This window comes from Brachycentrus maculatus, unplaced genomic scaffold (genome assembly GCF_059751285.1).
Source record: "Brachycentrus maculatus isolate JH-2025_06_01 unplaced genomic scaffold, ASM5975128v1 h1tg000087l, whole genome shotgun sequence".
NCBI lineage: Eukaryota > Metazoa > Arthropoda > Insecta > Trichoptera > Brachycentridae > Brachycentrus > Brachycentrus maculatus.
This window is the reverse complement of record NW_028280841.1, coordinates 1786524-1805758: the sequence shown is the minus strand read 5'-3', so window position 1 is coordinate 1805758 and position 19235 is coordinate 1786524. Positions and strand designations below refer to the sequence as shown.

General features: G+C 30.1%; 1 protein-coding gene and 1 long non-coding RNA gene across 5 annotated transcripts in view; both read right to left on the bottom strand.

Annotated features, from left to right (window-relative positions):
• Positions 1-19235, bottom strand: part of LOC148310829 (uncharacterized) — a 252951-nt gene that overhangs the window by 57684 nt on the left and 176032 nt on the right. For all 4 annotated transcript variants that reach the window (XM_088257843.1, XM_088257842.1, XM_088257845.1 and 1 more), the window contains exon 6: positions 10841-10932. In XM_088257843.1, the coding sequence (XP_088113969.1) occupies positions 10841-10932 (92 nt within the window). The remainder of the gene's footprint in view (positions 1-10840; positions 10933-19235) is intronic.
• Positions 12072-12764, bottom strand: LOC148310830 (uncharacterized). The gene is made up of 2 exons (XR_015837353.1): positions 12470-12764; positions 12072-12376 (listed from the first exon to the last, which is right to left on the bottom strand). It is a non-coding gene; the product is annotated as an uncharacterized LOC148310830 (long non-coding RNA).

Below are 19235 nucleotides of genomic sequence, written 5' to 3'. Positions count from 1 at the left end.
TCGATCAAGTTAACGCCTCGTGAATCCATGGCGGTGCCTTGTGTTCTATTGGATATAGGCAGGGATACTTTTTTTTAATGGTATAATATTTTTCAAAAATTAAAGAACTGCGGGAAAGTATCAAACATTTGAAAAATAGTCATTACTATTAAAAAAATATTTTTCGTACGTAAATAAATTGAATTCACTTTACATAACTATTTGATTATTATTGTGGCAATCCTTACAGAGACGTTAAAATATAAGATAAGATAATATAAAATCATTTAGCTTTTACAGGACTTTTCACCTACCATCGATGATGGCCTAAGAGATCACTTTATGCACCGTGTAGAGTTTATCATTCTGCCCAAGTTTACATATCTATATCTGTAGATTATTCAGATGATGCCCTTAGTGTCCATTCGTGTGGAAACATTTGATGAGACATATAACATATCCAAAAATCTGTGGGATTTGCTGAATTTCACAAGCATTATTTGAATAATAATATCGCACTGCATAAGACTATTTTGCGCTAGTAAAATAAGCCATAAATTTTTCAACATAATATTGTCTAACGGAATACATTTTGGTTACTTCGTAAAATAAATTTGTGAGCATAATGCACACGCACGCTTACGTAAAAAGACGGCCTTGATACTCCATCACATTGATCACAAAAATTTGCCAAAATTAAACTGAACAAAATCCTCTGAAATTTTTAAAATATAATAATTCTATAATATAAACATCAGTATAGGCAATTACATGGTAATTTATTCAATTAAAAATAAATTAATCATAGATTAAATGATAATGTAGAAATACTACATAATTTTTCTCTCCAAATATTAACTTTGCGCCTCATATCATATCATTTTATCGTAACACTTTGTTACAATTTTAATGATTGTTCGTGTAAGGATAGAAAACTTTTAAAATTTCTTGGAAAATAATATTAAGATATTAGTAGTTTTCCTTGTTAGCTGTGTACAGCATCTGGTGCAACGAATTCTCCGTAGAAAGCAATTAAATAATTTCATTAGATTGCTTTGCTCCAAGTTTCAGAATGGCTTGACTAACTTGCACAGTCATAATTCCCCCCGACCCCATCCCACCACCGGACCACCGATGACCACCCACCCCCACACCCCCACACCCCCACACTCCCACACCACCACACCATCTCACTCACCGCACAGCACAGAATGACAACCAATGGACGAATTTTAATGTTATTTTAAAAACTAAAACGAACTTCTGCTCCTTCTTTTTACCATTATATTATATGTTTATTTGTCTGAAAGTGGTTCTAAAGACATGTTAATCCACTTTTATTGTATTGCTATAAGCTAAATTTTGGCAACTTACGACAAATCATGTTAGTGCGTGTAGTTTTAACGAAAAATTTAAATGTAAATTGTAATTCTCAGTACATGAAATTTGATGTGTTAAAAACATGTCATTTTAGTGTACAACACGAATTATTTTAGTTTGAAGTCGTGGTCGAATCACTCGATTAAGTTCTGTAGCGTGCGATGTATTTTATTTTGTATATTAAAAGCAATGTTAACTTTATGATATGGTAAAAAAACACTCTCCTTATCATTCATCGTTCACTTTGTGAAAAACTTTGTTTTTTGTGATATTACACAAAGGGAAGGGATTTTGTGGTATTATGGATGATAAGAAGAGTGTTTCAATATATTTATTTTGTTTACAATTACTCTACATTGTGGTAAAAAATGTAAATTATTGTTAACCAAAAAAAAATTGATTTTTTTAAAAGTATTGTTTAGTGATAATTAATGATATAAAAACTATAAAAGGAGTTAAATCAAATAAAAAATTGTCATCTAAAATCTTAACCATATAAAATTCAACTGTTTTTTCATAAATTTTGCGTATTTTTTCTTATGAAAATTTAAGTGATAGAATAAGCAACGTACATATCCATCATTCCTACTTATAAATGTCAAAGAAAGAGGAGGGTTGTTCAAACTAAATTTATTTCAAATAATATCGAGTGTTTTGGAAAAAATATGGCGTTCATCTCAAACAAAGGGAATTTCTAAAAGTCATTCATTGACTTTTAATGTCTGTTCTTATTTATTATTTATTTATCCTCACGTCGGAGCAAAATGAAAAATACACCGAGTTTGTTATAAAAGAAGATTATTTATTTGCTGTGATTGAAACAAGGGTGATACATTATTTCTGAGGGAAGCCAACAATAATAAAGGAAGTAAATCGTTACTTGAATGGCCTGAAATATTGATGGAAAACTTTATATCGCGCTATTTGCCATACTTATATGTTGTTATTTGACATAAATAAATAAACATTCTTAAAGATTAAATTTAGATCTTAGATATTCATTCAATACTACCCCGGACTGGCACCTGAAGCGGAGGGCTGACCACCTTTCCTTCCTATGTAAACGATCAAGATAACACTGCGTTTATATGACGCAGTGCCCTATGCACCATTGGGGCGCGGATAAGGGTTACAAAAAAAAGATTAAATTATAACGATTTTCATTTTATTCTTTTTTATTACATGTCTTGCTTAACAGGTTTTTAAGCATTATCTTATTCAACGTTCTCCTAATCACACCACCTTAAAACTCTTGACGAAAAAGAACACATTCAACTACAGACTATAGCTTGATGATGGAATGGTCAAGTAAAGTTTATATTTTACTTGATGGAATAGTTATTATACTGGTAGACGTTGAGTTTTCAATTGGTATTACACAAAATGAACGATGAATGATAATAAGAGTGTTGTATTACCATACCACAAAGTTGAAAATGCTTTTAAAATACAAAGTACATTATTTCATTTTTTGAATAAAAATTAAATGGTATATAATTTAGCCGGGATTTTACTATGTTGAAGTACTATCAATTAAACAGCAGCAACTGAATCAATATATCAAGGCATCAGTTCCAATTGAAAGATCAAAGGAGCATATAATGATATACAGTAGTTCTAATCACTCGGATATTCAGGTAATTCAGTCCAATTATCAAGCTACTTGAACACATTAGCAATACCTCAATCACTATATATTCCTCATCAAGTGTCAAGTTTGCTAATGTCAATTTTGCTAATGTTTGAACTTATACTGCGAAAAAAATTACAAATAAATCTTTAATCATACAATTATTCCCTTCATACACAGCTTTAAGAGGTAAATAAAGCCTAAAAGGGTCTTAATATTTTCTTGACTTATTCGTAAGACTTAGGTACTTATTTCTTACTTACTTACTTACATACTTATTTTGGTACATTTGACTTATATAACTAACATACATTTTTTTTCAAGTAAGCATTGAATTTCTACACGGTCAATTAAACGAAACTCTTACTAGCATGGACTATATTAACATTATTTCCTCATTGCCAATGATAGCAATTTTGTATTATTTTATTATTTATTTGGAATCAAATAAAAAAATAAAAGGAAAGACGTAACATTTCCCTTTATGGGATTGATTGACCGTTAAAAGTGCAAAATATATTTCGTATTTAAGACATTTAATTTCATCAATTAAAGATTTTCTATCCATGTAAATAATTTATTTTTAAAACAATTTATCGTTTCGCGTTCTTAGAAAAAGTTAATACATATAAAGCTAATAACGGCGTTTTATTATTATTTCTTTATAAAATATATTTATCATATCATGTTACATATTTTTTCAAGGTTTAATTTTATTTTACACTTTAAATTATCACTTTTGTGTGATGTATCATATATATCCAACATGCAATATATCTAGAGTAAATATACATGGAAATGCAAAAAGTAAATTTATTGATGCCTGAGACGGGAAGTACTCGTTAAATGCGATGTAAATATAATTCCGTCGTGTGTTCCGAATTCTAGGAATACGCAAACCTCTTCTAATGCCCCTTGATCCCATCACACATTTACATCCCACTTACAGCGCCACCCTTATCTCTACACGTCTCGCCCGTCATCCCTCGCACTCAGCACTAGTTCACACGGTGCCCGCGACATAAAGCATCAGGTATTCCGATACCCAACTTACATATTACAGGGTGGTAGGAACGAAAATGGGAATACTAATTGTTACTGCTGGCTTAAGAAATATTTTAAGTAAATTTAAGCGTTTTTAAGATATACATAAATATTTAAAAAATTTAAGCCCACGCGGCTTGTGTTGCTGGTGAAGGGTGGGTTTTAGACCTCAAATATCTATCTCAAAATTTACAACGTTACCACGAAACATCTCAACTAATTTGAATGATAATACTAGAAAATACGAGTTTTACGAACCTTTTTTAAAATATTAACTAAACCTCTTCGTCATCTTACCCTTATCCGCAACCAATGGTCCGTAAGGCACTAAATTGTATTGACGCAGTGTTATCTTCGATCGTTACTTACAGGAAGGCAAGGTGATCACCCCTGCGCGTAATTTTAAAATTATATTAGAGTGTAAAATCACCAATATTTATTTTTACCCCCCTACCTGGGAATCAAACCCGGGACCTCCAGAACGGTAGTTAAACACGCTAACCATTACACCACGGAGGCAAACAACTTAGACCGAAATAATTATAGTTCGAGTTCACGCGGGGTCACGATCCAATTACAAAAAATATAGAAGATAAAATAGGTAGATATACATATTTGTGATAAACATACTTAATCCGATAGTTGTTAAATTTTGACAGCAAAGGAGTTAAACAAAGTTATAAAAAATAACCGTATTCTGTCATATGAATTTTTATACATCTCACGCTTATATTTTCGACTGATGTTCATATTCACAGTGTCCGTCAATTCACCTGTTCCACCCTCCCCCTCCTCCACCCACGAATCCTCCGACACCCGAATCGATCTTCCTCCCGTAATTTATTTATAATTTACGTTAAGCTGACAGAATTTCCCCTGGAGAATAAATGATCAGACAAGTAAAGAATAAGTACTCGAACCCGCAAGGATTACGCCCCTCGTATTTCTAGAACAAACTTTACATTAATAATGATTTTAGACGAACATAATCTGAAATAAACAACATTTGAAAACAAGCCTCTTATAGAAGAATGAATAAAAATAATATTGCGATTTAAAAAATATTTTCCATGTTATTTATCTCGACAGTTCACAATCGTATGCAATTTTCATCTTATCTCATTAAAATTATTCAATGCATAGGCAAGCACGAAACCAATAATATTGCAAAACATTAGTTGTAGTTTTTTTTTTATTAAATGTATTTTTAAAATCTCGATAGTGATATGCGTATTGATCACCGAATACATCTCTTTTCTGGCTGTATGTGTAATTTTATATATTTTTTAATTCGCGAATATGTCATATAAAGCACACTAAGTATTTTAAATAAAATCGATTGAAACGATACGCAATTTGTGGTAATATTTGAACATTTTATATTTGAATTTGCCAACCGCTGAAATCAAATTTGTTAACGATAATTATGATATAAAAAGCTTCTTTTCATCTCACCAATAGATGTCTCTAGTGAAGTTCTAGTGATTCAAGAGCAATGTTTCAAAATCGGTTCATATATATATATATATATATATATATATATATATATATATATATATATATATATATATATATATATATATATATATATATATATATATATATATATATATATATATATATATATATATATATATATATATATATATATATATATATATATATATATATATATATATATATATATATATATATATATATATATATATATATATATATATATATATATATATATATATATATATAGAACTTCCAAGAATTTAAGTAGTGTGGTTGTCAATAATGGGTAGAATTGGTGAATGTTACACGTGTGTAAAGTATCACTGAAACCAGCCTATGACGGTCGTCAGCCCCGTAAATGCCCAGAATTCCATATTCTTCTTCATCTTTGATGAGATGTCAAAAAATAATAAGATAATTATGACTTACTTTTCAATTAATTTCCTTTTTTATTTATAAATAAAACCGCAAATTTTAATGTATTTCCGTGACTTCTCGCAAGCTTAAAACATTTATTTAACTTACTTTAATATTTAATTATATTTAAAAATATGGCGTGTGATTTAATAAATTTAAATGTTAAATGAATTTCGGAGTCTGTGCCAAATATCTGGCTTAAGTTGTTCTGGCCGTGTACTTGATTTTAAAATTTACGTTTTCATTCTGTCCTCAAAACGTACAGTTTGTAATGGAACTGGAATTTCAATTATAAAGAAAATATGACTGCGTTATGTAAATTAATAATGTGTATTTATAATATGTAACCAAAGAAACGTCGAAAGAAAAATAAACAAACTAAAAAAACATATTTTTTTTGCTCCACTTAATTGAAAATATAGCTTAAGGAATGTCACATAGGTTCATTGAACGCATTTATTTACATAAATATATAAACACGCATCATATATGTATGTTCATATAACTTGTATGTAAATCATCGAAAATCTTCATGAGTACACCCTGTACTGCCGTGTATTTTTCATACTTTTGTTTTCCTTCCTTTTCCAACTACCTGATTTACGTTTCTAAAAGATACTGATCGTTTTGTTAATAGAATTTTTTATTATCGTCATATTTCGAGATATTTCATTTATAAAAGCGGTAAACGCGTATGCATGCCACCAGCTGTGACGTCATACATTCGTTACGTAAAAACGTCATTTCATTCAAAGATTAAAAAAAACGGATTAAAATAATCGTTCGGTAGACTTATTCATCATTTAATTGATTTATAAACCTAGTTTCAACACAAGTCCCGTAGTTCAACAAACATTTATAAACGACGAAATAGGTTCGAAATAATGAATATCTTCGTTGAACATCAAAGTAAATCAAATCAATTTAAATGCAGATTGGCTTTTAGGTTATACAAAATTGCATCGGCCGGCCACTATATAGGGTTAGCTTTGTGCATGTTTCAATGATGAGTATCGAGGCTTCTACTCGGCGAGCATTATCCGCTCGTTCGGGTCGGTCGGCATTATATACCCACCCGCTCGTCGGAGTCAGCCCGCTGTGCCGTCGGAACCCCCTCCACCGAGTGGCTGACCAATCAGCAATCGGCAACCAGTGACAGAGGTTAAACATGGAATTTGACATTCGCGGCAGTTGAATGAGCAATCAGCGTCGGGTCTCATTAGCGATTTTACCCCCATTTCTCTGCATTCTATTTGTGGCGTGTCACTCGTGGCACTGGTTAGAAGTTGTAACCGTGGCTTTAACTTTGGACATGTGGTCCAACAGACTACACCACTATTTATGACTTCCAACTCTTTCTGGTACCCTTCATGAGTCATACACATTGTAGATGGTGGAGAATATAACAAGCCAAGGAAAAAATATTTAGTCGCATGTAGTATAATGTGTGAATTGCATGGGTCCAAAAATCTGTGAAACTGAATACCTAAAGTGGTATCGCGATTTATTTTTTTATCATTTAGTTTTCGGCGCTTGCTAACTCATTATAGAAGCATTAATTAAAAAAAAGTTATATAAAATTAAAATAATTGAATATTTTTAAAAACACATTTGGTTTCTAATCAGCAATGTGATGAAAAATTGGGTTAAAATGTTAAATGTAAAAAGTAACAATAATTTAAAATTCCATCCATTTATTATTTTATTTTTGTGGAACAACTTAATTTTTCAGACCAGCATATACTGCATGCTGAATAAAAGTTGTGTTTTTCAAATATTCACAGTTGTAGGTGCATATATCATACACGTATTGTATTCAAGTGTGAAATCATAGTTTATTGGACTTCGAACACACGCTAATAGTGAGTTATGTGGACAGGCGTACACACATGCACAAATACAGTGCGGGATATATTCTTAGTAATGCGAGTTTCCTCTTCCACAAACACGGTACACTTCGGAGAGGCGTTGGCGCACTTATCCACTGTCCGGCCATTAGCGCCATATTTCCTCCAAAGCGGCATTTAATTGTGCAGATTACCCCTTTATGTGCGGGGAGTGGCCATTACTGCGGAGAGCTAAAACTAAAACAAAAGGGACCTGCTCACCGCATTTTTACATTTCGCGATTACTGGAATGATTGTTGCCTCGAGATCTTTAATCCGCTTTCAATTGCCCACGTGCGACAATTATTATTTCCTTCGCAGTATTGAGTTTTGTTTTTAAACAATACAGTATTTTATACTTAAAAACACTTAAGTTTATAATTTATTATTAGATTAAAACCAATATTTTTAGCTTTTCCACTTTTTTATTTGACCAGCGACCGGGTTTCGTCGTTACCGACATCATCAGACTGGATGATGTCGGTAACGACGAAACCCGGTCGCTGGTCAAATAAAAAAGTGGAAAAGCTAAAAATATTGGTTTTAATCTAATAATAAATTAAAAATGCAATTCCATCACGAAGTGTCAGTGGATAATATAAATCTACTTAAGTTTATTTTAATATGGAGCTAAACACATTATTATTAATCCGTTCGGTAGCACGTCTGTTAAAGGACGTATCTTAAATGATCTATTATTAAATGAGTTTTCAAATAAAACAATTATTTATAAGTTGCCTAAGAAAATTATTCTTGCTTATTAAAAACAAAGATTTTAAGCATATTCAGTTTGAATATCTTTAAATGATAGTGAATGTGTATGGTTAATAATAAATGAATAAGGTTGACCCCTTAAAACAACGATGGATACAATACAATAAATACAATGGATCCTATAACTCATATCGATCATGATTTGTCACAAAGGTCATTTATGTGTATTATTCGTCTAGTCATAATATCTAAATAAGATACCTCTAAATCTAATAGATCTTAACGTCCTATTGCCGGACGTAATTTCATCGTGTGATTTTTATAATAAATAATGATGGAAGCCTATCGAGACAATGACAACAATAAATACCAATTGTCTTTAAATTATTATTGATTTATTTCTGGTCAAACTAAACTAATTATTTGAAGCGTAAACAAATAAATCATTTGAAACAATATTATCAATGGCAAGCATGTACACGATTTATCATAACCTGTCAAATATAGCAAATTTATCAAGAATAGAAGGAAAGCAATTCATTCGGTAATGATTTTGATATATGGTGGCTCGTTCGTGATAAATTGTAATTTATGGATTATGTAAATATCTACGATATCGAAACACTTCTTGCGGCGGATGCAATTAGTAAAATGATAATTCTAAATATTTTTATTTTTTGCATAATCATATGCGAATAAGTCAAAGGTTAAAAGTACTTTACATTTTTTTAAAGATGACAAGTCGTGATTAAAAAAAAACAGTCGCACGAAATATTTATGTCTCTAAAAAAATATCTAAAATACTCCGGGACTCTAACAGGGAATTTTCAGATGTCCTACTGTTCCAATAACAAAATTCTACATTTGTTAATTTGGGAAAATACCTGGGAGGGAAGAAAAGGGGATAGGGGGATAGGGGGATCAAAGATCAAGTTAAAGACAGTTTGTACGAAACGAGGGACACACTGTGATATCAATGTCTGCTTACAATGTTAGTGATCTCAGCGCTGACAATGTCGAGTGGAACATAAGTATTCATCGTTATTTCTCCCAATATTCATCGTTAACCAATTTTGATGAACGATAAATATAGGAATATATTCAAGTAAAGGACTGTGAAATTAGTCACGAAATTACTAACACTTGCCATAAGTACACTGAGTAATAAAAGCTTGTGATGGCAATAATATGAAACAATCGGTGAATGCATTTCCAATGTCGTTGCTATGTCCGGCAATTTGTCAAATTAATCCCCCTAATGGACTCTTTAAGCTGCATTTTCGAGTGCAGCTTTGATACTATCGCACTTTACTATTTCCCTGCCCTCCACGGAATTCCAGTAACGCAGGGGCAGATATAGAGAATGGAACGCCACACCCGTCTGTTCTAACAAAAACTCCTAGTTTTCTCTCTATGTATAAAGTCATTCATATGTGCCCTCCAGTAATAAAGATTTTTATTTTAGATTCTGATTGATTTCGTCGTGTCAAGTCTTTCTTGAACATTCTCGTTCTATTCTCTTATACTATTTTAGTTATTCTCTAATCATCCATTAGTTCCACGTGTCCAAACTACCTCAAAGAATCTGTCTTATTGTTTTCATTGCCTCTAACTCAGATTTATGTTCCTTCATATTAAATTCTGCCAATCATCGATTTTCGACACTCTTGTACAAATGTGGCAGTATTGGCAGTATTAGGATTACATCGACCAGAGGTGAATTATGGGTTTCTAGTATTTTTTTTAGAACGTATCATGTTTTTTTTTCAAATAATTTGTTTTTTCATCATAATTTGTTTGTTATCAATTCATAGAATCGTACTGTTTACTTAAAAACATTTTTTTAAAAACGAATCACGGTTGACTGAGTATTAGAATAAACATTTATCATTATTTTTCAAGGCCTGTATATATATATATATATATATATATATATATATATATATATATATATATATATATATATATATATATATAAATATATTAATATATATATATATATATATATATATATATATATATATATATATATATATATATATATATATATATATATATATATATATATATATATATATATATATATATATATATATATATATATATATATATATATATATATATATATATATATATATATGTATATATATACACATATAAATGTATTAAAATTTTACTTGAACTTTTTTTTATAATTCTTTTGTTTTCAAAAAAATCAATCACGTCAAATGTTACTTGGGTTAATATAAAATTAAGTTGTGATTTATCGTATATTGGGCCTTAAACTGACCTGACACTGCTGGGGGCCCTGTCTGCTGGGGGAAGCTGCCTTCGGACGGAGTCTTCTGGACACAAATCTACTGCCACCGCCGCTCTCTGTCCCTGAAACAATGACATTCGGTCAAAATTATGAAGAACCAAATTGATGGATAGCAGAAAACAGCCTTTTTCAGACATTTAAGCTTTTCTTTCACTAAGCTATTTATTGATAAAGATAAAAAAAATCAATTTGGGATGAGAGTATGGAGATCAAGGCATTTACAGGGCTTAAGACCATAAGTAGGTTTAAGTGGGCACTGTATACACTGTATAACGTTCACAATTCTACCCATTATTGATATCCACATTACTTAATTTTTAGATATTTTTTCATTATTTTATTTGTTCCAACATACAATGTATCTTTCTCTTCGATCCCTCATCCGCACCTAATGGTGCATAGGGCACTGCATCATATAAATGCAGTGTTATCTTGATCGTTCACACACGAAGGAAAGGTGGTCATCTTTCCGCTTCAGGTACCAGTCCAGTACTAGTCCAGTACTAGGGTAATTTTTATTAAATGTTACAATAAATTAGTGCTTGTCATATGAACTTAAGAAGTCTTCAAATTTTACCTTAAGGTTTGGAATAAATAAAAATAAAACAGGGTTTAACGAAGCGTTCCTTTAAAACACATTTTTATATATTTTTTCGACACTCGAAATAAGATTTTTCGAGACTCTGATTTTTGACATGATAACTTTCATCTGAATTGTAAGTAAGACGAAGGAGATTTTTTGTTACTATCGAATGAAAAATAAATTGGAAAAATTCAAATATTATAAAATGTATATTTCAAATAAAATCGAAATTAAATTTGTTTCCTTTGATTTATTTATAGTAATATTACATTCTGTTTTCAGGCAGACTTACCTACACATAAAAATAGAAAGATATTATCAAGCAATATCGTTTATGTAAAAATATGTTATGGCCATTTATTTACTTTACCAGCGACCTAGTATTGTCGTTACCGACATCGTCTAACTATCCTCACGATGTCGATGATGACTAAACTTGGTAAAATTAATACGTCGGAAAAGCTTTGAATTGAGTGTTTTAATATTTATAAATCCATTTCAACCAAGAAATGTAATTAGATAATTTTAAATATTATCGATAAACTTTATGATATACATGATTCGGCTACGTGAAACGAAAAAATGTTTGTTGTGTTTGAGAAAAATGAAAAAAAGAAATAGAATAATAAATGTATCATATTTATTTATAGTTAAATATTATACCTACCTACGATTATTTAATATTGATTTTTAATATGTTTTTATTATCATAATATTATGAATAAATTTGGACAAAAAGTGAAATCATTCGTTTAAACAAATATGTTATTAAATAACTATTACAAACATTTTGTACAAATATACAAAAGAAAAGAATGTAAAGGGTCCTTTCATTTGTTCATGTATCATAATCACTGCGCTTTCCATAATATCATGACCATTATCTCGACATCTTTTGGCAACGTTCGTAGCATTTTTTCAATCTAAAAGAGAAGAAAATTATATTAGCGGTATTATGAAAGAGAGCATTGTTACTAAATCGCTTAAGAAAATAAAACAAAACAAACAAAAAATACCCAATGAAGAAGCCATTTGTGTCGAGACTCGGTCCGGCCCAGAATAACCGGATTAAAATTTACGACTTTTCCGAGAAAAGTGTGTCAAAAACGAAAACGAAAAAGAATTGACGTAAAAAATTACAAAGGAATATGAACATTTTGGAAGAGAAACGTAAAATATTAAATATTTGAAGAGACTCCGCCATTGACGAGCGAAACACAAAGATTAATGAAACTTCCTGAATATTTTATTTCGAGTGTCTGACGAAGAAACTTGTAATTTCGGAAGTGACAGTTACGCCTGCCAGTTGCGTGTGAACGTTTATACATATTTTAAATGGCGAATTCCTATCCAAACAGGTGAAGAAATAATTGTTTTAGGAGGATTTTTTAAAGTAAGAATGGCTTCTTTTGATGAACGTCACTTTGATACAAGAATATCATGGAACTGACAGTTTTGATGTTCCTTCATTAAAATAATAACGGAATGCTTCCAAACGCGTTTGAGAAATTTACCAAATTAATTTGATCTCATAATGAATAATTTAATAATGAAATATTGGTACGCTTTCCTTACTAATAAAAGGTAATTTCTCGGCAAAATTGTAATTCAACACATTGTTATTTTATGTAGTTAACCTTCACCTGACAATGTGAATATTATTGACATAAATTTTTTTTTATTGATCATCACGGACATTGTTATTTTTAAGTTATTGACGCGATCAAATAAATTAAAACCAGAACTATTTTTTTTCATTTAAATATCTTAAATGAAATCGAGACTTGGCTAGACACATGTTAATTCATTACCCTTAAATAAAACACATCTTTTTCCTAACATTTAGCAGAGGTGGCTAGATCAAAACTCGTTTCTTCAAGATATTTGCTTGTGCATTGTACTGTACAATACTTTGGTTGAAAGTCAGCGATTTATTTTTGATTGTTTCATGTATTTATAACTTCAGGTCGTAGTATAAATATATATATATATATATATATATATATATATATATATATATATATATATATATATATATATATATATATATATATATATATATATATATATATATATATATATATATATATATATATATATATATATATATATTATATATATATATATATATTTATATATTACGACCTCCTCTTACAATTTACATATACACATATACATATATGTATATCCGAGTACATATCTACATATAAAATAAATCTGTCATGAATCTTAAGCAACTAAAGTTTCTATTGTCAGACTGTATCGGCACATAAATTTCAGTATGTGCCAAAACAATTTCCCAAAACAATGAAATAATTCTTATATTAAAACGCAAAATGATTCATGATGATGTTTTCTCAAACAAGATGTTCGAAAAAGTTTATTCTAGCCACCCATCATTCCGACTGACAGTTTTTTCTTCGTTCCGCTTCGTGTGCTGCATTTTTGGCACAATTATTGTATTTCCAACTAACAGTACTTAGTATCTGTAAAATGTAAGGTAAGAACCAATATTTTCATGTGAAATCTTATTTATTTTCACAACATTTTGGGGGTGTTCAAATCCTTATTCACAAATCTGATTTTCTTCAATTTATTTTACTTAAATAACTCCGAAGTTGAGAAACCCTGATTTGTAAACAAGGGTCTTGGACGACCCAAAATATTTTTAATAAAATAACTTGTCAAATTACAAGCTTCATAAAAATCCAAAAATCATGTTTTCAGGTGACTTCCAGTTTGTAAAATTGTTCAGGAAAGATCAAACATACGTTTAAAAATAAGGATCTCTGCCTTAATACAAAGCTTACTCAAAGCAATCATAGATATGAGTTTTAAAATTTTTAGATGATGAGGTTGTCAATGACGGCTAGAATGGTGAATGTTACGCGTGTATAAAGTGATCACTTAAACCAGCCTACGACGGGTCTTAAAATCGTGACGGGTGTAAATGCCCAGACCTCCATATTTTTCTTTATCTACGAGAATATTGAGATGTCAAAATGTATTATGTTCCCCATACGAAATACGATATGAATTAAATCCATTGACTATCCTTTTGACGATTTTATAAATATAATATGTTCTTATGATGACGTTCACTAACTTTTACGACAATGAATGCCATTTTGAAGCTAAAAACATACGTTCAATCTAAAATCAGCAAAAGTTTATTGTTGTTGTTGTTCAACAACAAGGCCAACTAAATTAAGTAAAACTCAAAATACAAGAACTTCAAAAATTATGCTCTCTATTTCCGTGTATTTGTATTAAAATATTTGATATTTTGCCCAAGTTCGAATAGTTTTGATAAAATATATAAATGTTTTCTACTGCAAAACATAAACAGTTTGAGATTATTGTAGTTGTTGAATCGTTCTGATGAGCGGGACACGGTGACGGTTTCTGGTTTTCGCGAACCCTCGCGGGAAATCACAGCGCAGATTGGTGCCTGGCGCCTGGCGCCGGCGCTACTGGTGCAGCGCTGTATGGGGTACACCAAACTAGGCTCCTTGCATGACACGAGCGAGTCTCGAGCACACCACAAATGACGACTTGTCTCATTTCCTCGGGGGTGCTCACATGTTTTTAGACCTTAATGCGCGATGACAAACGGGAATGCTCTCATTTTCCAAACCGAGATTTACATTTGTAAAATTTCTCATCCCGAATACACGATCCGAAAATATTCCTACATAATATCCATATGTTATATCCACTTACAAAAAATTATAAAATGAAATCAGTTTGACGATTTTTTGTGAAAGTAGATACATATGGTAGTCGATATATACATAGTTCGCATCAGACAAATCAATAAAATAAAATGTATATACATTTTGTCTTAAATTTTTGCTCAAAATCTCAAGTCTCCTTAATTATTTTTTTGACATCTCAACAAAGATGAAGAAAAATATATATGTCTGGGCTTTTACAGAGTTAACGACTATCATAGGCTTGGTTAAGTGACACATTCATCAATTCTATCTATCTATCTATCTATCAAAGCTATTATTGAATAGCTTTGATATTTTAACACAACCTTGAATTTCAATGAACGTATATTTTTGTAAACCAGAATTTTCATTTTTACCTCAATGCTCATGGTAGATAGCATGCTTCATGACAGATGTCAATTAACATTTTGAATGTTTTAGATTGCATTATTGTTTGATAGATTTTCAATAATTTCACCGAATTACAAGCACAGGCATTGTGAAATTATACATATTGTAAATTCATGCTGTTTAATGTATTTCTCATTAGACACTCGTTACTTGACTAAGCCATAGCAACTCGTAGCCAAGTACAGACAGTTTATAATATAATCAGCATTAAAAGCACTACCCTCTTGATATTCCTTTTAATAGCTTAAAAAAAGGTATTTCAGAACTTCAAAGTTTATATCTGTATTCTTTAAAACAAATAAAATACAGAAAATACCCAGTCATACCCAGTAGTTTCAATATTCATTTTTTTAAAAGATTTATTATTTCATAAATAAATCTTACTCATTTATTTGCTATAAAATATTTACTAACACGTTAAATCCTTTATAGTTATATGCTGGTTTACGTTTTACTTTCTCAATGAGCAAAACATATTCAATATATGCGTTTTCTCTTCTTTGCGTATTTTACGTTCTAATTCAAGTTGACTAATTTCTTCTTTTCCCATGTTCAGTAAATAAACAATCTCGAGTCGCATCCGCCATCTTGTTTGTGTAAAACTAACTTCAGATCTGAGTAATATAAGACGGCGTAGACTTTGATCTTTCTTCATTCGTTCTTGCTTAATTACCGGAATACTGAAGAGAAGATACATTTAGAAACATCGTGAAAAGTTACTCAGAAAATAATAGGTTAAGGTTGCCTGCAACAGATGACCTCATATAACGTTTGAATAATAATCATTGACTCACATTTTACGTACATATAACTACGATATTTTAAAATGAAAAGATTTGTTTGACTTTTTTATGATTTTTTTTTCTAATTTTTGTGGAAAATATATTGAAAATATAAATTTCACTTGGTAAGTACCACTATTTCTTTAAATATATTGCTACACGTATTTTGACGCATTCCGCATACTTTTTAAACACCATATATGGAGCTGTGTCTAAATTTTAGAGTTGTGTCCATCTTTAGTGGGAATATGGATACATGGAGGCTTAAGTCATTATCATATTGTTAATTATGGGTAAATTATTATGAATACTTTTATGAATTTCAATTATTTTTAATTATTTTGTATCAATCATTTCAAGTATTTTTATGTTATTTTTGTCGTCATGCGTGTGGTTGTTATCTATTAAATGGTTGGTAAACGCCTTACTTCAACGTCCTAAGGACACAACTTCAATTTAGATACATATAGCTTCACATTCGGTGTTTAAAAGCGATGCAGAATACGTTGAAACACGTGTTACAATATAATTTAAATTAAAAATGGATAAATATTACCACAAAGTAATTACCAAATCATTTAATGAAAGTAGATTTATTTAATGTTTTCAACTTCTAAGCGTGGTGAAATGAATTTTGTTAATAAAATGCTGCAGGATAAACCAAATATGTATAGCTCATTCACAGATGGTTTTGCACGATATTGTTCCTAGACGCCTCATATTATATGCATTACAAATTCCTTATAATCGGGGCTGATTCTCAGTGCTCACTAAGGAGAGTCCTCGATAGATAAAGAATTCACAGGACACGATAAGACCGGTTGATCCACTTTACGTTCTCCCAGGACATTATGAATAATAAAGAGTAAATCCTCTTTTCTCAAAGACATCACATCTCTGCGATGCTCCTTCCAGAGTATTATCCGTGACTGTTTAATGAACCTATTTATTTATTTATTTCAACATGGCCCTAACATTTAAGGTTCAAATCTATTTTACCTTTTCCTTCAATGAATATAAAACATACACGTAATTGATTAGAAAAATCGATCCAGAATATTTACTCATGAAAAGCTTCGGTAGTTTATTTGTGTAAATAACGAATAAGTGTTTACAAAAGTGATATTACACAAAGTAAACAATGAATGATAAGGAGAGTGTTTTATTACCATACCATAAAATTATCAATGATTTTAATATGCAAAATACAAAATACTTTTATTTTATTGATATTTATATTATTGATAATAGAAACTTGAAATAAATCAACAATATTCTACGTTTCCTATCATGATATTTTTAATGAAATCTTGTGCTTAAATAGCAGACTCTGGGTTAAACACCTCGCCTTTCCTAAATTAACTATAAATATAAGATCACTTGAATATTTCAAAGTTAGCCTGATATTTTTTCGATAAATGTAGGTACTATTTTATATTTTGATGTGCAATATTTTGAATTTCATTTTCGTATGAAATTCATTAATTCAAATTGATTTACATCACTCTTTAATAATTCTAACATAGCGCAACAGCTGTCACTCAACAACCTGATTTATAAAAATATTTGATTTCGATATATTAATTGTAAAACCGGATTTTAAACAACCAAACTTTTTAGTAATAAACAAAATATTTTACAATTATAAACCAAACAATTTCCCATCGAAATATTATAAAATGTATATTTGAAGTTAATAAAATTACTGGAAATCTCAAATAATGTTAAATATTAAATCGCTATGAATTTTAGATGTACTCGAGGAGATTTTCGTTTTTCTTACGAAATTATTAGTCTTTGACGGAAACTCAACTTCCTTTTTACTTAATCATTAATTTATTCGGACCATATTTTTCAAAATCAAGGTTGTTGAAATATAAATCAAAGTAAATTATTACAAATATAACCTAATTAAAGATAGCTTCATTATTTTTCACGATTAAACATAGTTATTTCATTAATTGATTCGGCAGTCACTTTGTGGTAAAATGTATCCATTTTTAATTAATGTTTTATTTAGTAAATACCACTATTTCTTAAAATCTACTGTGACACGTGTTTCGATGCATTCGCATCATTCCGCATACGGTGTTTGAAAATGATGCGGAATGCATCGAAACACGTGTCACAGTAGATTTTAAGAAATAGTGGTATTTACTAAATAAAACATTAATTAAAAATAAACATAGTTACTCTAAGCATACTAATTAGTGACGGTGAATGATATTTTTTTGCGATTTTGGCCCACAGCAAATTGACACACTTTTTTGAGATTGAATATCTAACAAATATATTGATCTGGCATTTCAAATATGAAATGTACCTTTTAATTTTAACCATCTATCAGTTTAATTTGTAGTTCCTCGTTTAATATTTTTACGTTTATATAACATTGTAATGGTAATTACACAAGCTTGAAAGATAATTACATAGGCTGAACTGTCAAATTAAAATCTAATTAGAAGTTAATACTTTGTCGTGGATACATCAAATTAATTAAACATCAATCAATCTTATTATACTACACCCCCTAGTTTTACAAGTTGGAAAACGTGACGTCAGAGAAATTCTTATGTTAATAATACAAACTGATATATAATAGACTGTTTTATTATAGTAATATCTATTTTGATCTGAAAACCAGTTGTAAAAACGATGGAGTGCAAAGTGTGCTAATAGTGTGAAAAATGTAAAAAATATTTACCTGACTGAGCAGTTTAAAATCTTAATTTATTATTTCTTATTTTCAACAAGTAAATGAAAGCAATGAATTCATAAGGTAGGTACCTTTCTACAACACGAATGTCATTCATAATTTATTATCGATTTGTTTGAATGAATGAATAGCCGGCGATCATTTGTATTTTCTCAAC